The sequence below is a fragment of the Phocoena phocoena genome, chromosome 2 (assembly GCF_963924675.1).
Source record: "Phocoena phocoena chromosome 2, mPhoPho1.1, whole genome shotgun sequence".
In the NCBI taxonomy this organism is placed as follows: domain Eukaryota; kingdom Metazoa; phylum Chordata; class Mammalia; order Artiodactyla; family Phocoenidae; genus Phocoena; species Phocoena phocoena.
Genome location: NC_089220.1, coordinates 125,633,033 through 125,659,772, shown reverse-complemented (window position 1 = coordinate 125,659,772; position 26,740 = coordinate 125,633,033). Strand labels below are relative to the sequence as shown.

Here is a 26,740-nt window from a genome sequence, read left to right as displayed (position 1 = left end):
AATTTCATTTCTTTTCATGGCTGAGTAATATTCCATTGTATGTATGTGCCACATCTTCTTTATCCATTCATCTGTCGATGGACACTTAGGTTGCTTCCATGTCCTGGCTATTATAAATAGAGCTGCAATGAACATTGTGGTACATGACTCTTTTTGAATTATGGTTTTCTCAGGGTATATGCCCAGTAGTGGGATTGCTGGATCATATGGTAGTTCTTTTTTTAGTTTTTTAAGGAAACTCCATCCTGTTCTCCATAGTGGCTGTATCAATTTACATTCCCACCAACAGTGCAAGAGGGTTCCCTTTTCTCCATACCCTCTCCAGCATTTATTGTTTGTAGATTTTGTGATGATGGCCATTCTGACTGGTGTGAGGTGATAACCTCATTGTAGTTTTGATTTGCATTTCTCTAATGATTAGTGATATTGAGCATCCTTTCATGTGTTTGTTGGCAATCTGTATAACTTCTTTCTGTAATAGTTTTTAAGAGAACAAAGGGGTCCTGAAATCAAAAAGCTTGGGAGCTGCTGCACTTCACTAACCATGAGCTGAATGATGATGTTCTTGTCAATGCTATCTTCCTTGCTTCAAATGAACCTAAGGCAGTAAAATGTCCTTTTTTTACCCCCAGGAATGGCTGACACAAACATAATTGTAAGGGGAAAAATTAAAAAAAAAACTCTTGGAAAAAAACCCAGAAATTGATTGGTTAGACTCACATGGTGATGTTGAAAGACGAGACTGCCAGGTGAGATCAGGGAGGATCTGGATGGAATGAACTCGGGCGACATGAGAGACGCTGACAGGACGGACATGGGGCTCAACGGTGGGGGAACTGGATGAAGCAGGCAGTGGACCTGCCCGAGGGCCAGCTGGGCAAGCGGCAGTCCACCCAGCGGGAGGAGAGCGCCTCTCTCCACCACCGGGGGGCGCCACTGCCTATATACAACAGATACTTGGAAATTACTCTGTTTTTATTAAACTTTTCATTGCTAAATGGAAATGCTTATTTTAAAAAGAAAAGTGATCTGCTAATATGGAATTTGATTTGAAAATAAAGGAGTCGCTATGGATTAAAATCCTGAATTCTGTGAAACAGGGCTTAGGGGTCATCCTTAAATAAAGTAACCATGGAAACAATACATTGAACTTAAGATGTTCAGAGACTAATCCATCCTGATATGGAGAAGTGTCTGCCTGTTGGAGAGTAATTTGTAAGAGTTCTGTGTTGGAGAATAAGTTTCCTGAGATTTCCAAAATGCCTTGGGCTAGGTATCTCTTGCTATGATTCCTGTAGCACATCCCATAGCTAGGGAATAAAGTGCAGTCCCTATACAATTAAAGAGCTTGGTACTTTGCTTTAGTCTATTTATTTGATCCATAATAACTTTTAACAATTCCCTGATATTTGTGACATTGCTAAAGAATAATGCAAAAGTTAAATTATAAAATTGTGGGTTCACTCCTGTCTCCTGAATACATTGTACTGCTTCCTGCCTTTGCTTTACTTAAAACATGCTGCCCTCAAATAATGCTTTCTTTTTTTTTTTAATTAACTTATTTTATTTTTGCTGCGTTGGGTCTTCATTGCTGCATGCGGGCTCTCCCTAGCTGCGGCAAGCGGGGGCTACTCCTCGTTGCGGTGCGCAGGCTCCTCATTGCGGTGGCTTCCCCTGTTGTGGAGCACAGGCCCCGGGTGCGCAGGCTTCAGTAGCTGTGGTGCATGGGCTCAGTAGTTGTGGCTCACGGACTCCAGAGCGCAGGCTCAGTAGCTGTGGCGCACGGGCCCAGCTGCTCTGCAGCATGTGGGATCCTCCCGGACGAAGGCTCGAACCCGTGTCCCCTGCACTGGCAGGCAGACCCACAACCACTGTGGCACCAGGGAAGCCCCCATGCTTTCTTTTCTTATGGAAATCTGACCCATCCCTCCCCTCAAGGTCCAGCTTATGCCTGACCTCTAGAAAGCCTTTGTCTAATGTATCCAACTCTGCTGACGCCACCTCCTCTGAATGCCCAGATCACATCTGAACATGACTGTAGACCACAGGTATACAGGCCCATGTACCATTGGGAATGGAACAACAACAGATGTTGTGGTTTCATAAGTGATAGTCTCATCTCCCTGATTAGCTGCTTTAGGCCAGTGACCATACCTTCCACTTTTACTTCCCTCAATATCTACAAGTCCATATGATCTAGGATAGTGCCACATACCAAGAAGATGGTCCACACAACCCTCTGCATTGCCTGACTGATTGATAATAGCAACTTGAAATTCCCTTCTCTAGCCTGAACTCTGTGGCTGACTTCTAGCAGACTCACTGACCGCTAGATTCCAAATGTTGGGTCCTTCTCACCCAGTTACTTGACATATAGGGTTCCCTGCTTCTGAGAGGTCAGCATTAGGTGGCAGGGGCAGTACAGTGAGCAGAAAGAGTATCAGAAAAGGAGTCAGAAGGCCTAAGGGCAACAGACATCCAACAGCCCGGCGACCTTGAGCAAGTTCCTTAAACTACATGATGTGCAGTTTCTCATTTCTCAAACAGGGCCCCACTTTCCCTGACTGCCTCACACTGTTGCTAGGAGGATCAATCCAAGATTATTTATAAACTGGAAGGCACTATAATGTATAAGAAATTCCCAGAATTTCACTGCAGTATGATTCAGCTCAGAGGCTGAGAGTTAGTCCCTGCCTGGGGACTTTATTTAAGATAAGAATCATTTGATAGAAAGAAAGAAAGAAAGAAAGAAAGAAAGAAAGAAAGAATAAATGAATGATAGCAGAAAGACAGGAAGATGTAATGTGAAAACAGCTCCAGTTTGTAGTGTTTTGTAGTGACGGTCCAGAGAGATTCACTTGGGCCAAGCTGACATAGCAGAAACACAGTATTAACCAATCTCTCAAGAGCTAAAACTCAGAGAGAAGCAGTTGGAAAACAAACCAGGTCATATACCTCTAGCCACTGTGGGAAAGGCAACGGAAGCCTGCTGATGAGGAAAAAAGTCTCGAGACACCATGAACACTTGGTCTGTGCCTCTAAACATCACCAGTTTCACAGCAGGATGACTGTACCCGGCAATGCATAGGTATTTTATTTATTTATTTATTTTTTTTTTTTTGCAGTATGCGGGCCTCTCACCGCTGCGGCCCCTCCCGCCGTGGAGCACAGGCTCTGGACGCGCAGGCTCAGCAGCCATGGCTCACGGGCCCAGCCGCTCCGCGGCACGCGGGATCCTCCCGGACCGGGGCACGAACCCGTGTCCCCTGCATCGGCAGGCGGACTCCCAACCACTGCGCCACCAGGGAAGCCCTGCATAGGTATTTTAAAAAGTCATTAAAGTTTAGCCTTCCACAGGCTTGGTTTCTTTATTTGAGTCTTATGCCAGCTCCCTATCCACTTTACCATCAAAACAAAAACATCTGGTGAAAGTCACTAGGCAATGTGAGGACCTTAAGAAACAGGCAAAAAGAAGGAATGCTATTGGCATGTAGAATGTGGCATCAAAATTTCCCAACTGGGCTCCCCTGGTGGCGCAGTGGTTGAGAGTCCGCCTGCCGATGCAGGGGACACGGGTTCGTGCCCTGGTCCGGGAAGATCCCATGTGCCGTGGAGCGTCTAGGTCCGTGAGCCATGGCCACTGAGCCTGCGTGTCCGGAGTCTGTGCTCTGCAGTGGGAGAGGCCACAGCAGTGAGAGGCTCACGTACTGCAAAAAAAAAAAAAATTCCCAACTAACAGACATTGTCTGGATGTAAAGAAGAGGAACAAAGTAAGAGCAATGACCTAGACCCTCTTTTTGGCACAGGTGTCAGTTTTTGCCACCAAGGGAGTAACCTAAAGTATCGATACTATAATACTCTGCAAAGAGAAAAAAATACAGAGTTGTAATGAAGCCAAAAATAAGTGTGGTACAGTCTCACTGCACTCAGAATGTATTTGAAGCAGTCAGCTCTGCAAAAACCCTATGTGTTGCCCAGTTCATCCTGACCCCCTACTAAACCAGGCAGAAACCCAGAGGAACTGGCTGCCCAGTCCACAGGCAGGGGTGGAGTAAGAGCCAAGTGAGACAGAACGAAGTCCTCTCCATCTGTGTTGAGAGAGGAGGACAGCACCCTCTCAGACATTCTCTGCTCTTATAATGTGATAGAGTAATGTGATTAGAAACAGGCGATAGTCAGATGAGCTAGGGCCAACTGATACCCTAGAAAAGATAAACACCAGGTTAAGACATTTTTATGATTTTTCTGGACTTTAAAGATAAGTACATAACATCTCCTGTTCAACTAAGAGAGTTCATAGCTTACCTTGTTTCATAGAGAAGGAAAGTGAAGCACAAGAGGTGGATGAGTGACTAGCATCAAACTCCTGATTGGTAAGTGACAGAGAGGGTTCAAACCCTTCTTCTGCTGCATCCTAAGGATTCCTTCTGAGATGACTATTCTGCTCCATATAAAACTGTACCATTTCAAAAGCTTTAACTGTCCTTCTTACCAAGCTTCTTGGAATTTCTTCATCCTGCAAGGCCTATCTTGATTCCGCCGACTCCTAAACCATCTTTCAACCTGGCGCTCTGTCAAGTTACACTTTTTTGCCAGTCCATAAATATCAGTCTGAAAGGGGATGAAACAAATGAATGAGTGCTTAAGAGTAGAGTCAGGGTGGCAGGCAGTCAAGAGACAGTGAGATTGGGTTACAAGTGCTTGTGCACTGGAGAGGAGAGAGTTCTGCATTAGACCTTGAGCCAGTGCATTTACCTCTTTTGCTCATGGAATCACACACACACACACACACACACCTCAAAACAGAGAGAATGTTAGTTCCCAGAACTCTGAGTTGTTAAGAAAGACCAATTCTCTGTAAGTCGGTAGCAACCCATATATTCAAGTTAATATGTGGCTCACTCATTCAGCCAATTTTATTTAGGGCCTCCTAGGTTCCAGGTAGAGTAGTGTAGTTTAAGATGTCAATCAAACCCAATCTCTTCATTTTTTCTTATGAAAAAAATGGAACTCCAAGGGTTTTAACAACTTGTCCAAGACCTAAAACCAGTAGCAAAGTGAAAACAAGAACTTAGGCTCCTGTCTTTTCTGTTATTTCACACAATCTTTCTACCAGATCCAAAACTTTCACATTTAATCAGATGTACAGCCTATTTCAAACTAATCTGAAATAATTCCAATTGTAAAAAAGGATTAAGGATTGCTGACTATAATAATGATGATTGCTTCTCCTCTGGAAGGCAGAAGTTGTAGGTTATGATTTAAAATTGAAAACAATATGGATGATGGATTAGCTCAAAGGTCACAGATTTGAAGTTCTCCCAGGGCCAAACAAGAACCCAAAATGATTGAGAGGATCAGGTCTGCTTCATGGTGGGATTTTAAGTTTTATTCTTTCAACACAGACATGCTTTATATGTTAAACCTACAGTACTTTCCACTTCCACAAGGAAATAAGCTCTGTAATATTTTTTGAAACATCAGTCTTCTTGATCTTTCATTTTCCTATGTTGAGTACAAGAAATATTTCAGCTTACTCCTAACTTTAGTAGGAGAAAAATAAAATTGTCCCTCAGCCTCAGTTTTGAGGAAATAAGCAGGAGCCATATGGATGCAGCCAACAGGAAAGCACATGGCCCATCCCAAAGGGAGAGTGGCGACCCAGCTCTGACTGATGGCTCCCAGAGTGAAAGTGCAGTCCCAGAAATCTGATGTGAAATCGCTAGGTTTTTTTTTTTAAATGTTGAATTTACTTTAAATTTTAATGTTTAAATTTAAATGTTTAAGTTTAAAGTAAATTTAAACCAATCATGGACCAAGATTGGTGAAGGTCAAACAAAGCCTGACCGTGGGCCAGTTGGCTGCACACCCAGCTGTCTGTGATCAGTCGTGGAGCTTCTGCTATGTTATTGTGTATAGTTTACATAATTGTTCAGGCGCACAGGACAACAGTAGATAAAATTCCTAAAGAAGCTCTCGTGCTGAAGACAGGCAAAGGACTAATTGCAACTACATACCTACTGAACTGCTAGCCTATTACTTAATCTAGAGAAAGAAAGCAAAACAAAACAAAACCAAGATATAGCCCACATTATACTCTGTTTCCTTGTAAATTATCCTCTCTAATACCTATTATTTTGTAGGCCAAGGGTTCACCTGCTGTTTTTTGTTGTTGTTGTTTTGGTTTGTTTTTGTGTTTTTGACAAGACTGAATTGGCAACTATTTATTGGTGTCTACTTCCTGCAGGCATTCTGCTTTCTATTGGAGATCTAAATGAAAAAGACCAGTATGGGCCTCCCCTTCACAGGGTAAAGTCTGTCTGGCGAGGAAGTCAGAAAATGCAACAAAGGATTCTAAAAAAATATCATGAGTGCTGAGATAGGGGAGGATAAGGGTACCATGGGACCTAACTTTACATAGGCAGTTCCTGGAAGTTACACTTATGCTGAACCCTGAAAAATGCCCCAAGAAGGAGAGGATGAAGAAGGAGTGTCCTGGCAGCATGTAAGGTTGTCTGGAGATGAGAACATGGGGGAGTTGGGGGCACTTGAGGGACAGATAGAGGCCTTGCAGGGTGGAAACATACAGAGAGGTGAGGAGGAAAGATGTGGCTAAGGCCACAGCAAGGAGGGCCTTGCCTGGAATTTATCTGTAGGTTACAGAATGTTTACATTTTGAAGTCTCCCTCTTGCAGGTGTAAAGAATGAAGTGCCAGGAGTGAGCAGAGGTGGAGACGGTGTTCAGCAGTGAGCAAAGTCCCTGTCCTCACACTGGAATTTTCCCAGATCTGAGAACAATCCAATTTAATTATCCCATCATTTCTACAGATATCTGCTGAATAAATGCTTCTAGAGGACAGTGATCAAACATGATCTGAAGCATTTTTTTTTTCTGATTTGGAGCACAGATGAATCTGGTTGAAAGTCTTGGCAATACTGGCCTCATAGACCTACAATTTTATTGGGATAGAAATCATCTTGCAAACAAAAGTCTTTAGTAGTATTTTGTTAATGATACATGAAACAAACATTTTATTGAACACCTACTATGTACAGAAAATTGTGTAAGATGTTATGGAAATACAAACAAGCATAAATAGGAAACAAATGACATTCTCTTGGGATAATTTAAGTTGGGAAGACATATTTGAGAACGCTCCTGGAGAAGTCTATATGATAGGCACAGACTACAAATAACAACAGCTGACCTTGACTGTGTGCTGGGCACTATTCTAAGTACTCAATTCAATCTCTGAATTGAGAGTGCTGTGAGGTAAGTGCTGTTAACATGCTCAGCTCACAGAAGGGGAAACTGAGGCTCAGAGTGGTTAATTTGCTCACCTCCACACACAGTCTTTTCTCACAATCCATGTTTTTAGCCTGACACGATAGAGTGTGTGTCTGTAGAAGGGAAAGGCTCTCAAGCAGAACCTCAGGGAGAAGTAGTGTGGCCTGAAGGAAGAGCACCAAATGGGGCTATGAGGCCTGGCTACTTGATGCAAAAACCAACCTTCTGGGACTGTGGAGGAGCCACTTGAATTCTTTGACTCTCATCCGTAAAATAAACTGGACTAGAGAGCTGTTTGCCCTAAAAATGTTTGAATCTGTGGTTGATACAAGCTAGCAAACTGGAATGCCCCGTGGACCACAATACCTGCTTTATGTCAGCCTTATGGCACCACATTTTCTTTAGACATCTTAGAGAACTACACACTCATTTGTTCTGCAGCAGTTCTCAACATGATTTTGGTGAGGAAATGGGCTAGTTAATAAGTTCTGCTGTTCCTTCATTTTACCAACAGCAGGAAAATTGATCTGCTGGCCAGAGATATTGGTATGTTATCATGGTTCTCTCTCAGTACATCTTGAAGTTGTCATTGAGATACACACAGAGCGAGACACGCACATATAAAAACAGTGGACACACAGCTGCACATACACAGTCACAAAAGAAGTGTGCGAAATCGCAGATCAAAACTCTCAATAGAGAGGCTTCCCTGGCAGTCCAGGGACTCCATGCTTCCAATGCAGGGGGTGTGGTTTTGATCCCTGTTCAGGGAACTAAGATCCCATGTGCCGCATGGCGCAGCTAAAAAATTTTTTTAAATGAAAAAAACAAAACAATTCCCAATGGAGGTTCATGTGTACAGCATTTTGGACCTATCAATACCATGTTATACCCTTCTGTGCTAACCAGTCCAGAATTGATACTGCATATACTGAAATGTTTTTGTTTTTATTGGTACAGTCTATTGCAGCTGAAGAAGCATCCTCAGATTTGTGTCCGCAGTTTCTTTTAATAAAGTCAGGTGTTAGATACCTGTATTACCACTGCAGTGCCTTGAGATTACAGGTTCGGAATACCCACCCATCCCTTGAATCAGCACAAAATTTTTTTTTAGTCCTCCCAGCAACTTGTCTTACTTCAGCTATAAATTAAGCAAAAATGCTACCTGTATGACACTGGCCAAGTTAATGTGTGGAGGTATTGTGATATTATTTTGTTTCCACATCTGAAATCACTATTAAGGCAGGTGCTTTGCATTCCTCTACTATATTCTTCTATCTTCCTAAGTTCTAGTACTTTTATTCTATGGGCATTTTACTGGCCAACTTGTCATCTTGATCTGTTATACAAATACTGCCTTGATTTTGTAATCTATGAGCAATATAAATTAGGTGTTTTAATTATGTCCCTTCACCTTCATGGTTTAGTAGAGTAAGCTTTCTAACACTTGAAGTTGATATATAACATTTCTTTTACTTGATGCAAATGTCCAAATTATATCTACACTAAGCCATGGTGTACTGTCAGTTGAGTTAGAACAAATACTTACACACACAGCTCCAGACTCTGAAATATATTTTTAACATTCTATTCACAGAAAAAGACATCATTTGGGCATAGCAGAAACAGCATGGGAGCCATGGGCCAGGGTCCAGCTGGGGATTTAGCCACTGATTAGCTGCATGACCTAGGACAGGTCATTTCCTCTGTTGACCTTAGTTTCCTCATCTCGATCATAAAGAAGAAAGATGACCTAATCTCTAAATCTCTTTCAGTTTTTCTTAGTTTTTCTTTAACTGTCACATGGCTAATTTCTCTCCATAGCAGAGAAACTTGATAAGAGCCGAATTTTCTACATTTTAAAAAATATCCTAAAAAGCTGTACAGCAAGCACAGCAAGTAACTGATAGCTACTACTGTTCTTCATGTTTTATGCAAGGTATTACCAAGGTTAGTTATTCTCAGAGAGAAACAGAGAAGGATAATAAGGACTCTCTGAAAGAGTCCTAACTTTTCATAAACACAGCTAAATAATTTCTTGTCTGAAAAACATGAAATGATGCTTAGGCATTATTATCACCAGTGGTAACAACAGTATTTAGATGAATGACTGCAGTCTTTTAGAGCACAAGGAAATAAAGAACACGTGGAGATGGCTTGTCAGACTGTCCTCATTTTAGAAAAAAAGGCACATACAGAAGTTGAGGGCAGAACAAGTTAGAGACAGTGCTGGCTAGCTGTGAACAATTCTGAACATGATGCCTGGTGCTATGTGGTCAGACCTCAACGTGGCTTCTTTGTGCAGGGAGCCCACCAGACCAGTGATAGAAAGGCTCATAGGAAAAGCAAGTGAATTCAGCAGACAAGTTCAGGACCTTAAAAATCTATCTATCCTAAAATTGTGTTAGCACATACTTTTGACTTTTAAATTACTGGTGAGAGATGTCTGTATTCATCATAGAGGGTGCGCCACTTTTGGAGAAGTTTTTATTTCATCTCTCATTTAAATATGGGGGTATAACTAGACTTGCTTAGACACTATTATTTTTAAATATAACTTTTAGGTTAAAGCCATTTTCTGTGGCGTAAACATGCAGCGCACCATAACATTTCATCAAGTACATCTCATATTGAGAAGAGATTTGTGACTCTCCTAACTGTTCTATCTCTGGGGAGTGGGTAGGGGCACAGTATATTTCTGAGTATTTTGAGGCCTTGGATAAAGTAAAGTGTCCTTCTCAGGAAAGCCACCCAATAGACACTTTCATAGTGTGTGTAGTGTATATTGATGGTGTCACAATTATCAAAAGTGTCAGATATGGGCAACTCTGCCTTAACAATGATCTTTTTTCATTAGTATATTTGTATATATGCTACCATTAAAAATTAAATTTTGACATGTACACCCAAATTATGGCATTGATTGTTAGCATTCAACACTAGCAATGTTTGTAGTTTTATATTATAATATTTATTTGTCATTTTATATTATGCTCAGAATGCTGTATAACTTATCAATAAAGAAAAAGAAATCAAATGATTCAAGTCATTTGCTGCTCAACTGAAACAGATTTTTTGCACAGATAAGGTAAACCACAGATGATTGAAACATTAAGAAAGGAGATTTTAAAATCCAAAAACGAAGAATCTGTACTTACTTGAGATGGTTTCCTTGTGGAATGTTTGAAAAAATTCTCTAAAACAGTATTTGGTGTAATCTTCTTTCGAACTTCCTCTTTAATGCCAATTGTTTTTGCTAGAGGTGAAGCAATAAACCTGCAAAAATATGAACAAAAGTAAGTTCAAAATCTGAGAATGAATTCACAATGTCACCAGAAAACTCAAGCTGTAATTTTAGATTCCAAATGAAAGATCAGTCATTGGGCTATCTAAAGCCAATATCTGCCTTACAGAAACTCAAAGAGAGCAAAATTTGAGAACTTTTATACATGCAATAACTTAAAAAAATAAAATATAGTTGACTCTTTAACAACATGGGGGTTAGGGGTGCCAGCCCTCAGCAGCACAGTTGAAAATCCTCCTTGTATAGCTTATAGTCAGCCCCCGTGTAAGTGGTTCCTCCATATCCGAGGTTCCACATCCATGGATTCAACCAACTGTAGATCTAGTACTGTAGTACTTACTAATGTAAAAATTCTGCGTATACGTGGAGCCTGCAGTTCAAACCCTTGTTGTTCAAGGGTCAACTGTACTTGCACAGTTCTAAAATCCATTTTATGTAAACCCAAATATATTTATATACAAGATCCAGGAACTGAGATAAGCCATTTTACTTAGAGTTTCATTTTTAAGACTACCAGGGATTAAAATAAATAATAGTTTTGTTATTAAGGTTTTCTTTGGTGATACTATCTTCAAGAAATTATTATGTCCCTATTTGAAGTTCTAACTTATGAAAAATGGCATGACTCTTGGGTAAATATCTAGGAATGCGATTGATGGGTTGTATGGCAAGTATACATTTAACTTTATAAGAAACTGGTCCAGTGTTTTCCAAAGTGTCTGCGCTATTTTACATTCCCATCAATAAGGTGCCAGAGTTCCAGTTATTCCATATCTCTGCCAGTAGATGGTATTGCCAGTCTTTTTAATTTTAGCAATTCTACAGCATGTGTGGTGGTTTTTATTGATTTTTACATTCTAGTTTTTATTATTTCCTAACTTCTGCTTATTATAAATTTAGTTTGCTTTTTTCCCTTGTTTTTTAAGGTAGAAGGTATTGATTTGAGATCTTTCTTCTTTTTAAATATAGGTGTTTACAGCTATGAATGTCCCTCTAAGCACTGCTTTTGCTGAATCTCATAAGTTTTTGTATGGTGCTTTCTTTTTCATTCATCTCAAACTATTTGCTAATTTACCATGTGATTTCTCCTTTGACCCATTGGTTATTTAGAAGTATGCTGTTTAATTTCCACATATTTGCTTATTTCTCAATTTCCTTCTGTTATGGACTTCTAATTTCACTCCATTGTGATCAGAAAACATGCTTTGTATGATTTCAATCCTCTCACATGTATTGAGGTTTGTTTTATGGCTTACACGTGGTCTATTCTGGAGATGTTCCTCGTGCACACAAGAAGAATATGTATTCTGCTATTATTGGTGGTGTGCTCTACAGATGTCTGTTAGGTCTAGTTCATTTATAATGTTAATCAAGTCTTCTATTTTCTTGTTGATTTTCTGCCTAGTTGTTCTATCCATTATTGAAAATGGGGTACTGAAGTCTACAACTGTTATTGTTGAATTGTCGATTTCTCCCTTCAATTCTGTTTGCTTTTGCTTCACGTTTTTGGGACTATGTTGCCAGTTACATATATATTTATAAATGTTATATCTTCTTGATAGATTTACCCTGTTATAGTATAAAATGTCCTTTGTCTCTAATAACAATTTTTTTTTTTTTTTTTTTTGCGGTACTCGGGCCCCTCACTGTTGTGGCCTCTCCCGCTGCGGAGCACAGGCTCCGGACGCGCAGGCTCAGCTGCTCCACGGCATGTGGGATCCTCCCGGACAGGGGCACGAACCCGCGTCCCCTGCATCGGCAGGCGGACTCTCAACCACTGCGCCACCAGGGAAGCCCTCTAATAACAATTTAAAGGCTGTTAAATTGTCTGGTATTAGTATAGCCACTCCAGCTCTCTTTTGGTTACTGCTTGCATGGTATATATTTTCTCATCCTTTTACTTTCAACCTATTTATTTCTTTGAACCTAAAGTGTTTCTCTTGTAGAAACCATATAGTTGGATCATATATTTCTATCAAGTCCTCCTATCTATGCCTTTTAGTTGGAGTATTTAATTCATTTACATTTAATGTAAATTACATTTAATTACTGATAAGACAGGATTTATATCTGCCATTTTGCTATTTATTTTCTGTATAGCTTATGCCTTTTTGTTTCTCATTTCTTCTATTACTATCTTGTTCTGTGTTAAATAGATATTCTGGCATACTTTTTAAATTTTCTTTTTTTTTTACTGTTCTAAAAAATTACCTTCTTAGTGGTTCATCTAGGGATTACAATTAACATCTTAATTTATAACCTCCTAGCTCAGATTAATAGCCAAATAATTTCAGCACTATACAAAAACTCCATGATCTCCCCTCTCTGTGCTGTTACTGTCATATAAATTATATATTTATAAATTGTGTTCACATCAACATACATTTATGATTACTATTTTATGCAGTTGCCTTTTAAATCAGATAGGAGAAAAACATGTTACAAGCAAAAAATGCATTTATATTTTCTTTTTATTTCTTATGTAGGTAACTTTACTGGTGTTCTTTATTTCTTCATGTGGATTCAAGTTAATGTCTGTGTCCTCTAATTTCAGCCTGTAGGACTCCCTTTAGTATTTCTCATAGGGTAGGTCTGCTTAGCAACAAATTCTTCCAGGTTTTGTTTATCTGGGAATGTCTTAATTTCTCTTTCATTTTAAGGATAGTTGTGCTTGGTTGACAGTTTTTTCTTTCTTTTTATTTGTCCTCCCATTGCCTTTGGCTTCCATGGTTGCTGATAAGAAATCAATTCAATCTTACTGAGGATCCCTTTTATGTGATGAGATGCTCCTTTCTTGCTGCTTTCAAGATTCTTTCTTTGTCTTTCAACATTTTGCTTATGATGTATCTAGATATGGATCTCTCTAAGTTCATCCTACTTGGAATTTGTTTAGCTTCTTGGATATATAGATTAATGTTTGTCATCAAATTTTGGGAAATTTTTAGCCAATTATTTCTTCAAATATTTTCTATCCTGTTCATTTTCTCCTCTTCTTCTGGAGTTCCTGTTATGCATATGTTGCTGTGCTTGATGGTGTCCCACAGGTCTCTGAGGCTCTTTGTTCTTCTACATTTTTTTTTTCCTCAGACTGCTGACTTTTTCTTTTGCCTGATCAAATATGCTGTTAAGGCCCTCCAGTGAATTTTTAATATAAGTTATTGTACTTTTCAAGTCCCAATTTCTATTTGATTTCTTTTTATAATTTTTATCTCTTTATTGATATTCTTAATTTAGTGAGACATTGTTCTCATTCTTTCCTTAGTTTTTAAGCATGGTTTTCTCTAGTTCTCTGAACATATTTAAAATAGCTGACTTAAAGTCTTGTCTAATAAGAAGTCCAACATCTAGGCTTTGTAAGGGACACTCTATTGATTGCTGTTTTTTTCCTGTGTATGGGCCATACTTTCTTGTTTCTTTGCATGTCTTATAATTTTTTGTTGAAAAGTGGACAAGTTTAATAATATAATGTGACAACTCTGGAAATCAGATTATCCCCATACTCAGAGTTTGTTGTTGTCCACTTGTTTGTTTACATTTTTGAACTGATCTGTAAAGTCTGTATTCTTTGTCATGTGTGGGCACTAAAGTATCTATTCGGTTAGCTTAGTGGTCTCCTAATGATTAGACAGAGATTTCCTTAAATGCCTGGAACCAATAAGTCTTCCAGTGTTTACTAAGAGGCTCTGTGTATGTTTCAGGGCACACCTTCAACACTAAGATAGTGGGCAACTCTGCCTTAGCCTTCACTTCCTGTTTGCACAGAGCCTCAAGGTCATCCAGAGGTGAGAACTTAAGGTCTACTAAGGTCTTACCTGAGCATGTGGATGGCCCTGGGCATGCCCAAAGCTCTACAAATTCAAGTGGTCTTCTAATTTCCAAGAATAAGTCAGAGCTTTTCAAAACCCCCTATGGACATATCATTTCCCAGCTTATCCTTTAACAAGAAAAGCTGTTAGTTTATTGTTTGCCCCAACTGCTATCCATTACCTCAGGCAGTTCCAAAGTTAATCAATTGCATTTAATTGTTTTAGACAAGCACCCTTCTTCTCTCCAAGGAAAAAGGCAAACAAAGACAGCTTGTGAGTAATGCCCTTCCAGGGAACCACTAGACAGGTCAGATAATGACAGCTCTCTGGGAATGATGCTTTGAAGGAGCTCCAACTCTGTTCTGCTTCCGTCAACAGCTGTCAGGCTGCTGGTTTCCACTGAAATTGTGGGCTGTTGGTTTTTCAAGACTATCACAGAGGAAGAAAGGTAAGGACAGAAATAGGGCAAGTTAAAATGCCACAAAGCTTGCTGTTCTTTCCAACAGTCAGCTATTTTTCTTAAATAACACTCTCCAGATTGCTGCAAGTCTTTGGCTAATTCTAAATTTTGAAAAGTTGATCTTGACAATTTTTGCTAGTTTTCTGATTTTAGGAAGGAGAAAATTTTCAGAGGCCCTTACTCTGACATTTTTGTTAACTTTCAGTGTGTAGTGGTTTTAATTTGCATTTTGCTAATGACTAATGATGTTGAACATCATTTTATGTGTTTACTTGCTATTTGTATATCTCCTTTGGTGAGGTTTCTGCTCAAATATTCTGCCCATTAAAAAAAATCAAGTTATTTGTTTATTATTGAGTTACATATTCTGAATTTAATATATTATTGAGTTATATATTCTGAATTTAAGTCCCTCATCAGATATATGTTTCACATTTTCTCCTAGTCTGTCTTATCTTTTAATTTTACTAACATCTTTTAAAAATAACAATTAATGCATTTTTACATATCATATAATTCACCATTTTCAAGTATACTACTCAGTGATTTTTTTCTTTTTTATTAAATTTACCAAGCTGTACATTATCACCATGAGTCAGCTTTAGAACATTTTCATCATCCCACTATAATACCTCGTACATATTTACTTTAATCCCTCTTTCCTGTTAATCATGCCACAGGCAGTCACTAATCTACTTTCTGTCTTTATAGCTGCACCTTTTGTGGATATTTAACATAATGGAATCATACAATATGTGGTCGCTTGTGCCTGGCTTCTTTCATTGAGTTTAATGTTTTTGAGATACATCAATGTATTTGGATGCATTTGGAGTTCAGTCCTTTTTATTGCCAAATAATCTATTGTATAGATACACATACATTAACAATGTCTTTTGAAGAACATTTTAGCAATTTAACAAGAGAAATAAAAGCATATGCCCAAATTCTTCTATTCAAATATTCAGAGAAGTTTTATTCATTATAGCCAAAAACTGTAAAGAATCCAAATTTCCATCAACTAATTAAAGGATAATAAATAGCAATATATCAATATGTTGAGACTACTCAGAAATGACAAGGAATCATTGATATGTATAATGACATGAAAAAAATCTCAAAAGCATTATGCTAAGTGAAAGAAATCAGACACAAAAGACTATAATCTATATGATTCCATCTATAGGAAATCTTAGAAAAGGTAAAATTATACTGACAGAAAGCATTTTAGTGATTGCGAGGAGATAGTAAGTAGGAAGAGGATTAACTGAATAGGGTACAGGGGTGTTTTCAGCCAATGGAAATCTCCTATATCATAATCGTGGTGATAGTTACATGACTGTATACTTTTGTCAAAATGTGTCAAATTTTGGATGAACTTTCTTGTATGTAAATCATACCTCAGTAAAGATGATTTTTTTTTTTTTTTTTTTTTTTTTTTTTTTGTAGTACGCGGGCCTCTCACTGCTGTGGCCTCTCCCGTTGCGGAGCAGAGGCTCCGGATGCGCAGGCTCAGTGGCCATGGCCCACGGGCCCAGCCGCTCCGCGGCATGTGGGATCTTCCCGGACCGGGGCACGAACCCGCGTCCCCTGCATCGGCAGGCGGACTCTCAACCACTGCGCCACCAGGGAAGCCCAAGATGATTTTTTAAAAGCATGATATGTCCCTATTCTTCTTTCATTTCTAACAAAGGTCCATTGTCTGCCGGGTCAGGCTATTCTAGTACTTACTTAAAAGTTTCTGTGTTTAATTAAATGCTGGAAATTTTAGTTATGAATGATCATTAACCCTTAAATTCATTGTTTATAACCACGGAGTTGAATAACAATTTTCCTAGGGACTTCCCTGGTGGTCCAGTGGTTGAGACTCCACACTCTCAATGCATGGAGCATGGGTTCAATCCCTGATCAGGGAACGAAGATCCCACATGCCACACTGCATGGCCAAAAATAAAAATTAAAAAAATTTCCTAAAATACTCTGATAAAATATATAAGCCAATCCAACTTCCAGATGGCCTAAGTTCTCCTGAAAATGACCTATACATTTCAGAGACATAAAAAACAAACTTATTATGTACCATATGTACACAGAGCAATGTGGATAGATCATAAAGCACAGTGCTGTATTAAAAAAAAAAAGAAGATATGGAAGAAGGTCTTCTTACTATACCATTTATGTCAACTAACAATACATGTACTTTATGTTCATACTCATGTTTGACTGGGTTATACAAACAAAAAGCCATCAAATACCTACAGCAAGAATGGCAACAGGACTAGGAAATGAGGATAAAAGGTAGTTAATGAAAAAGTTAATTCAAATCAGTCAATCAATCAAAAGAGATCTAATACAGACCAAAGACATGCTGTGGTTCAAGGAATATGATTAATTCCCCCTCTGCATAAAAGTTCCAAATAAAACAAAAACTTAGATGATCTTAAAACTAACAAAGACTCAAAAAACATATATGACAGGATTTTGGATAAATAACAGAATTGGGTCATTTATCTAACCTACTAGTTAAAAATTTTTATTGGAGAAAACACTCACTGTCTTTACTAGTAGAATAATGCAAACACAAAATGGTTTAATATGGCAGGGTTCTCAATCACACTCACTCAATGTTATCTCCTCAAATATTAGAAATGAAGAAATTAGCAAAAATAAAAAAGCAAAGCAGAATTAAGAAAAGAAGATTTATTCAGTAAGGGAATACAACCAATCTCAAAGCCAAACGAAGTATAACATTCCCCTCTAGAGAGTCATGTGAGAGATAAAGGGTGGATAAGTATACACAATGGATAAAAATACATATCCATAGCATATTTGCAGATATGAGGATCATATCTACAGTCAAAGCATTAATTTAAAGAAGACTTGCTCCTTGGCAGGTACGACACAAATTATGCAGTCTCGTCTGATCCCAGCAGGTCCGGGCCGAACCAGTGCCTAGCAGGTTCGAAGAGAAGAGAGCCATGTGGATGAAACACTCTCGGTGTTGCAGCCAGGAGTCAGTGCTGTGCCTCTGAGGTGGGAGAGCCAAATTCAGGACACTGGTCCACAAGAGACCTCCCAGCTCCACATACTATCAAACGGCAAAAAACTCCCAGAGATCTCCATCTCAACACCAGCACCCAGCTTCACTCAACGACCAGCAAGCTACAGTGCTGGACACCCTATGCCAAACAACTAGCAAGACAGGAACACAACCCCACCATTAGCAGAGAGGCTGCCTAAAATCATACTAAGTCCACAGACACCCCAAAACATACCACCAGAGGTGGACCTGCCCATCAGAAAGACAAGATCCAGACTCATCCAACAGAATACAGGCACTAGTCCCCTCCACCAGGAAGCCTACACAGCCCACTGAACCACCTTTAGCCACTGGGGACAGACACCGAAAACAACGGGAACTATGAACCTGCAGCCTGCAAAAAGGAGACCCCGAACACAGTAAGATAAGCAAAATGATGAGAAGACAGAAAAACACACAGCAGATGAAGGAGCAAGATAAAAACCCACCAGACCTAACAAACAAAGAGGAAATAGGCAGTCTACCTGAAAAAGAATTCAGAATAATGATAGTAAAGATGATCCAAAATCTTGGAAATAGAATAGAGAAAATGCAAGAAATATTTAACAAGGATCTAGAAGAACTAAAGATACAAGCAACGATGAACAACACAATAAATGAAATTAAAAACAGTCTAGATCAGGCTTCCCTGGTGGTGCAGTGGTTGGGAGTCTGCCTGCCGATACAGGGGGTGTGGGTTTGTGCCCTGGTCTGGGAGGATCCCACATGCCACGGACTGGCTGGGCCTGTGAACCATGGCTGCTGAGCCTGCACGTCTGCTGAGCTCCGCAAAGGGAGAGGCCACAGCAGTGAAAGGCCTGTGTACTGCAGAAAAATAAATAAATAAATAAATAAAATAAATACTCTAGAAGGGATCAATAGCAGAACAACTGAGGCAGAAGAACGGATAAGTGACCTGGAAGATAAAATAGTGGAAATAACTACTGCAGAGCAGAATAAAGAAAAAAGAATGAAAAGAACTAAGGACAGTCTCAGAGACCTCTGGGACAACATTAAATGCACCAACATTTGAATTATAGGGGTTCCAGAAGAGGAAGAGAAAAAGAAAGGGACTGAGAAAATATTTGAAGAGATTATAGCTGAAAACTTCCCTAATATGGGAAAGGAAATAGTTGATCAAGTCCAGGAAGCACAGAGAGTCCCATACAGGATAAATCCAAGGGGAAACACGCCAAGATACATATTAATCAAACTGTCAAAAATTAAATACAAAGAAAACATATTAAAAGCAGCAAGGGAAACACAACAAATAACACACAAGGGAATCCCCATAAGGTTAACAGCTGATCTTTCAGCAGAAACTCTGCAAGCTAGAAGGGACTGGCAGGATATATTTAAAGTGATGAAGGAGAAAAACCTGCAACCAAGATTACTCTACCCAGCAAGGATCTCATCCAGATTTGATGGAGAAATTAAAACCTTTACAGACAAGCAAAAGCTGAGGGAGTTCAGCACCACCAAACCAGCTTTACAGCAAATGTTAAAGGACCTTCTCTAGGCAAGAAATGCAAGAGAAGGAAACAACCTACAATAACGAACCCAAAACAATTAAGAAAATGGGAATAGGAACATACATATCAATAATTACCTTAAATGTAAATGGATTAAATGCTCCCACCAAAAGACACAGATTGGGTGAATGGATACAAAAACAAGACCCATATATATGCTGCCTACAAGAGACCCACTTCAGACCTAGAGACACATACAGACTGAAAGTGAGGGGATGGAAAAAGATATTCCATGCAAATGGAAACCAAAAGAAAGCTGGAGTAGCAATTCTCATATCAGACAAAACAGACTTTAAAATAAAGACTATTAGAAGAGACAAAGAAGGACACTACGTAATGATCAAGGGATCGATCCAAGAAGAAGATATAACAATTGTAAATATTTATGCACCCAACATAGGAGCACCTCAATACATAAGGCAAATACTAACAGCCATAAAAGGGGAGACTGACAGTAACACAATCATAGTAGGGGACTTTAACACCCCACTTTCACCAATGGACAGATCATCCAAAATGAAAATAAATAAGGAAACACAAGCTTTAAATGATACATTAAACAAGATGGACTTAATTGATATTTATAGGACATTCCATCCAAAAACAACAGAATGCACACTTTTCTCAAGTGCTCATGGAACATTCTCCAGGATAGATAATATCTTGGGTCACAAATCAAGCCTCGGTAAATTTAGGAAAATTGAAATTGTATCAAGTATCTTTTCTGACCAAAACACTATGAGACTAGATATCAATTACAGGAAAAGACCTGTAAAAAATACAAACACATGGAGGCTAAACAGTACACTACTTAATAACGAAGTGATCACTGAAGAAATCAAAGAGGAAATTAAAAAATACCTACAAACAAATGACAATGGAGACACGACGGCCCAAAACCTATGGGATGCAGCAAAAGCAGTTCTAAGAGGGAAGTTTATAGCAATACAATCCTACTTTAAGAAACAGGAAACATATCGAATAAAAAACCTAATCTTGCACCTAAAGCAATTAGAGAAAGAAGAAAAAAAAAAACCCAAAGTTAGCAGAAGGAAAGAAATCATAAAAATCAGATCAGAAATAAATGAAAAATAAATGAAGGAAACTATAGCAAAGATCCATAAAACTAAAAGCTGGTTCTTTGAGAGGATAAACAAAATGGATAAACCATTAGCCAGACTCATCAAGAAAAAAAGGGAGAAGACTCAAATCAATAGAATTCGAAATGAAAAAGGAGAAATAACAACTGACACTGCAGAAATACAAAAGATCATGAGAGATTACTACAAGCAACTCTATGCCAATAAAATGGACAACCTGGAAGAAATGAACAAATTCTTAGTAAAGCACAACCTGCCAAGACTAAATCAGGAAGAAATAGAAAATATGAACAGACCGATCACAAGCACTGAAATTGAAACTGTGATTAAAAATCTTCCAACACACAAAAGCCCAGGACCAGATGGCTTTACAGGCAAATTCTATCAAACATTCAGAGAAGCGCTAACACCTATCCTTCTCAAACTCTTCCAAATATAGCAGAGGGAGGAACATTCCCAAACTCATTCTATGAGGCCACCATCACCTTGATACCAGAACCAGACAAGGATGTCACAAAGAAAGAAAACTACAGACCAATATCACTGATAAACATAGATGCAAAAATCCTCAACAAAATACTAGCAAACAGAATCCAACAGCACATTAAAAGGATCATACACCATGATCAAGTGGGGTTTATTCCTGGAATGCAAGGATTCTTCAATATATGCAAATCAATCAACATGATACACCATACTAACAAATTGAAGGACAAAAACCATATGGTCATCTCAATAGATACAGAGAAAGCTTCTGAGAAAATTCAATACCCATTTATGATTAAAAAAACTCTGCAGAAAGCAGGCATAGAGGGAACTTTCCTCAACAGAATAAAGGCCATATATGACAAACCCACAGCCAAAATCATCCTCAATGGTGAAAAACTGAAAGCATTTCCACTAAGATCAGGAACAAGACAAGGTTGCCCACTCTCACCACTCGTATTCAACATAGTTTTGGAAGTTTTAGCCACAGCAATCAGAGAAGAAAAGGAAATAAAAGGAATCCAAATTCGAAAAGAAGAAGTAAAGCTGTCATTTTTTGCAGATGACATGATACTATACATAGAGAATCCTAAAGATGCTACCAGAAAACTACTAGAGCTAAGCAATGAATTTGGTAAAGTAGCAGGATACAAAATTAATGCACAGAAATCTCTGGCATTCCTATACACTAACAATGAAAAACCTGAAAGTGAAATCAAGAAAACACTCCCATTTACCACTGCAACAAAAAGAATAAAATATCTAGGAACAAACCTACCTAAGGAGACAAAAGACCTGTATGCAGAAAATTATAAGACACTGATGAAAGAAATTAAAGATACAAATAGATGGAGTGATATACCACGTTCTTCGATTGGAAGAATCAACATTGTGAAAATGACTCTACTACCCAAAGCAATCTACAGATTCAGTGCAATCCCTATCAAACTACCACTGGCATTTTTCACAGAACTAGAAAAAAAAAATTCACAATTTGTATGGAAACACAAAAGACCCCAAATAGCCAAAGCAATCTTGAGAACAAAAAACGGATCTGGAGGAATCAGGCTCCCTGACTTCAGACTATACTACAAAGCTACAGTAATCAAGATAGTATGGTACTGGCACAAAAACAGAAATATAGATCAATAGAACAGGATAGAAAGTCCAGAGATAAACCCATGCACATATGGTCACCTTATGTTCGATAAAGGAGGCAGGAATGTACAGTGGAAAAAGAACAGCCTCTTCAATAAGTGGTGCTGTGGGCTTCCCTGGTGGCGCAGTGGTTGAGAATCTGCCTGCCAATGCATGGGACACGGGTTCAAGCCCTGGTCTGGGAAGGTCCCACATGCCGCAGAGCAACTAGGCCCATGAGCCACACTACTGAGCCTGCAAGTCTGGAGCTTGTGCTCCGCAACAAGAGAGGCCGCGACAGTGAGAGGCCCGCACAGCACGATGAAGAGTGGCCCCCACTTGCCACAACTAGAGAAAGCCCTCACACAGAAACGAAGACCCAACACAGCCAAAAATAAATAAATTAATTAATTAAAATTAAAAAAATAAAAATAAATAAGTGGTGCTGGGAAAACTGGACAGGTACATGTAAAAGTATGAGATTAGATCACTCCCTAACACCATACACAAAAATAAACTCAAAATGGTTTAAAGACCTAAATGTAAGGCCAGACACTATCAAACTCTTAGAGGAAAACATAGGCAGAACACTCTATGACATAAAACACAGCAAGATCCTTTTTGACCCAACTCCCAGAGAAATGTAAATAAAAACAAAAATAAACAAATGGGACCTAATGAAACTTCAAAGCTTTTGCACAGCAAAGGAAACCATAAACAAGACCAAAACAGAACCCTCAGAATGGGAGAAAACATTTGCAAATGAAGCAACTGACAAAGGATTAATCTCCAAAATTTACAAGCAGCTCATGCAGCTCAATAACAAAAAAACAAACAACCCAATCCAAAAATGGGCAGAAGACCTAAATAGACATTTCTCCAAAGAAGATATACAGACTGCCAACAAACACATGAAAGAATGCTCAACATTATTAATCATTAGAGAAATGCAGATCAAAACTACAATGAGATATCATCTCACACCAGTCAGAATGGCCATCATCAAAAAATCTAGAAACAGTAAATGCTGGAGAGGGTGTGGAGAAAAGGGAACACTCTTACACTGATGGTGGGAATGTGAATTGGTATAGCCACTATGGAGAACAGTATGGAGGTTCCTTAAAAAACTACAAATAGAACTACAATATGACCCAGCAATCGTACTACTGGGCATATACCCTGAGAAAACCATAATTCAAAAAGAGTCATGTACCAAAATGTGCATTGCAGCCCTATTTACAATAGCCAGGACATGGAAACAACCTAAGTGTCCATTAGCGGATGAATGGATAAAGAAGATGTGGCACATATATACAATGGAATATTACTCAGCCATAAAAAGAAATGAAATTAAGCTATTTGTAATGAGGTGGATGGACCTAGAGTCTGTCATATAGAGTGAAGTAAGTCAGAAAGAGAAAGACAAATACCATATGCTAACACATATATATGGAATTAAAAATAAATGTCATGAAGAACCTAGGGGTAAGACAGGAGTAAAGACACAGACCTACTAGAGAATGGACTTGAAGATATGGGGAGGGGGAAGGGTAAGCTGTGACAAAGTAAGAGAGTGGCACGGACATATACATACTACCAAATGTAAAATAGACAGCTAGTGGGAAGCAGCCGCATAGCACAGGGAGATCAGCTCGGTGCTTTGTGACCACCTAGAGGGGTGGGATAGGGAGGGTGGGAGGGAGGGAGATGCAAGAGGGAAGAGATATGGGAACATATGTACATGTATAACTCATTCACTTTGTTATAAAGCAGAAACTAGCACACCATTGTAAAGCAATTATACTCCAATAAAGAAGAAAGAAAGGAAAGAAAGAAAGAAAGAAAGAAAGAAAGAAAGAAAGAAAGAAAGAAAGAAAGAAAGAAAGAAAGAAAAAAGAGAAATAATGGTCCTGTTTGTTAACATGTCCAGGCTTCAAGGACAGAAATAACATTTTCAGTAGAACAGAGGAAGTATATAAGTACAGTTTTCTACTTTAGCATTATCCTTTCATTTCAAAAAAATCTAGAAAATCAATCAATTCATGTTATGTAACTGTAAATAAATATGAATAGGTACTTAATTAAAAACCTATTTTGAAAAAGGAGAGAATAAAGAAGCACAATAAGTATTTGATAAACTGAACTGAAAAGAGGAGGGAAATGACAGATCTTAGCTCTAGAAGGACCTTAGACTAAGATGAAACTTCCTGAACTTTCATTTTATTGATATAGAATAGAAGGGAAAAGTCCAAGAGAAAGAAAAGAGAATGTGAACTTCTGCTCCCATGTAAATGGTTCAAAGTTAGGTTAATTACCAGGAAATGAGTCTCAGGTTTGCTACTACTGCAGAACTGAGCCCTCAGATGGCCTCATTCAGACACCCACATAGCCCGCTCTTCCTTTAGCACTACATCAGTTACCTGTGAGCCAAAAGCCAAGGAATCCCAGAGCACTACCTCCCACATATTTTTTTTTTCAATATTGTTTTGTAGAATAAAAAAGAAGGCAAGCCTAGGCAGATATTAAGCATGTGAGGGCTTCCCTGGTGGCGCAGTGGTTGAGAGTCCGCCTGCCAATGCAGGGGACGCGGGCTCATGCCACGGTCTAGGAGGATCCCACGTGCCGCGGAGCAGCTGCGCCCGTGGGCCATAGCCGCTGAGCCTGCGCGTCCGGAGCCTGTGCTCCGCAACGGGAGAGGCCACAGCAGTGAAAGGCCCGCGGCCCTCGTACCACAAAAAAAAAAAGAGCATGTGAAGTTTAAATACTTCTCCTAAACGGAAACAATAGCCTATTGCCATTAAGATTGATTCCCATTTCCTAAAGTTTGAAAGGCTCTTTGACCAGATTTAATCAGAGGGTTTTATATGAGAGAACAAAATATCTGAAGTAATGTAAGTCTCAGATAACATTTAAATCCACTGTACTATTTTGAGACTGTTTCAATTGAAGACGGTTAGCAACAATCCTTTTTCAACTCCTGTAAACTGCTACACCTACCCTTCTTTAAAGAATCCCATCATGCCCTCATGTTGCTCAGTGGAAATGGTAGAGGTGGGGTATCTATTCATTGTACCATTAAGTAAAAGCAAAAAGATTACCTTCTGATTTTACTACCCCCATCCCTGCCTTGGACTCTTCCAGGACCATAATTTACTCTGAGATAATGTGCTTATTCCACAAGTGCTTAAATTTGAGTAGCTTAGATCCTCTCTAAATCATACTTCAGACACAAAAAAGAATGTATAGAAGAGTCTGGGTATACTAGTTAGAAATTGTTATTCTAGACCCCTCCCCACCAAAAAAATTAAAACATAAGGTAAAACTTGTAAGGAAAGGAAATTCTAAATACAAAGCAAATGTCAGTCACTTTCAAATGATCTACTTGTTTGTTCTTTATCCATCTGTCTCTCTACTTCCTGGGAAGGGCCCTTACTTCCTCATCTTAAATGGCTCCTGGTTAGTACTAAAAGATAAAAATAAGCCAGCCAAATCACAACTCCTGGCCACTTCCTAGAATGAGGAGGTGTAACACAAACACAGTCCAAGACAAAAGAAGGAAGCTTTCTGTGATACATATACCATAGGATATGCTGAAACACTGTGTCAAATTTATACGAATTTTTGATAGTTAAGAAAAGTTCCTATTTGCTATCATTCCCTTAAGCCATGTCTTCTATACTCCCAAAGGATATTAATTTACTCTCTTTTGCCACCAGGAGTATTTCATTGTGAAAGTCCAAGAAGTACCGGTACAGGGGAAAACAAAAACCCAGCAACCCTGAACCTGGTTTCATACCGTGGGGGTTAAAGTCCCAGATCTACTCCCGACATACTAACCATGTGACCTTGGCCATCTCACTTACCTCTCATTTTCTTGACTGAGATCACACCACTTATGATTTTCTGTACCTCTTAAAATATAAGTTTCTATTCAAGTGCAAGGTGTAAGTAATATTTTATTTATGATCTAAGTGGTTTAGTCTAAGGCAAATGATATAGAAGCCCTGAAAAAATATAAACTTATACTTCAAAAAGCATGATCTTGCTCCCATGTTAAATTTTCCTTCCTTCTATTGCATTAAAAGAAATATGAAAAAAAAGAGAGATATGAGATTAGTGGAGCAACACATAGTTTTCTGTAGTGTCATGGGATGGAAAAAACTAAGGGTGAGTAATTGGTAGTTAAAGTTATAAGGAGTTACAAAAGACTATACTTAACCCCTTGAGAAGAAGCAAGAATGGTCCTAGGAATTAAAAGAAGATTGGATTCCTTCCTGATAATTGTTGGAGAGGCCAAGACCAGGGCATAACAAGTAGGTCCTCCACAACTATGCTGCTTTGGCAAACAAAAATTTTTCTAGTTCACTGTCTGATCAAAATGTTAAAAATGGATCTGTCCACCAAAAAGTAGGAAATCTGCAGTGCCAATAAGTAGAGGACCTGGATGACAAGTTCAAAGATCACCAGACACTGCAAGAAAAGCAAGTATTTCAGGATAGCAGAGTAATTTGCCAATTTGGAAGTGCAGTGGCACAATGCTACTTTATTTAG

The 26,740-nt window shown here is 38.8% G+C and overlaps 1 protein-coding gene across 1 annotated transcript in view; it reads right to left on the bottom strand.

The window, feature by feature from the left end:
* The window catches only part of CERS3 (ceramide synthase 3), a 99,025-nt gene that overhangs the window by 71,049 nt on the left and 1,236 nt on the right, over window positions 1-26,740 (bottom strand). Inside the window, exons 2-3 of the mRNA XM_065871756.1 lie at window positions 10,447-10,564; window positions 4,493-4,611 (exon numbers count right to left, since the gene is read on the bottom strand). Coding sequence (XP_065727828.1) covers window positions 4,493-4,611; window positions 10,447-10,564 — 237 coding nt within the window. The remainder of the gene's footprint in view (window positions 1-4,492; window positions 4,612-10,446; window positions 10,565-26,740) is intronic.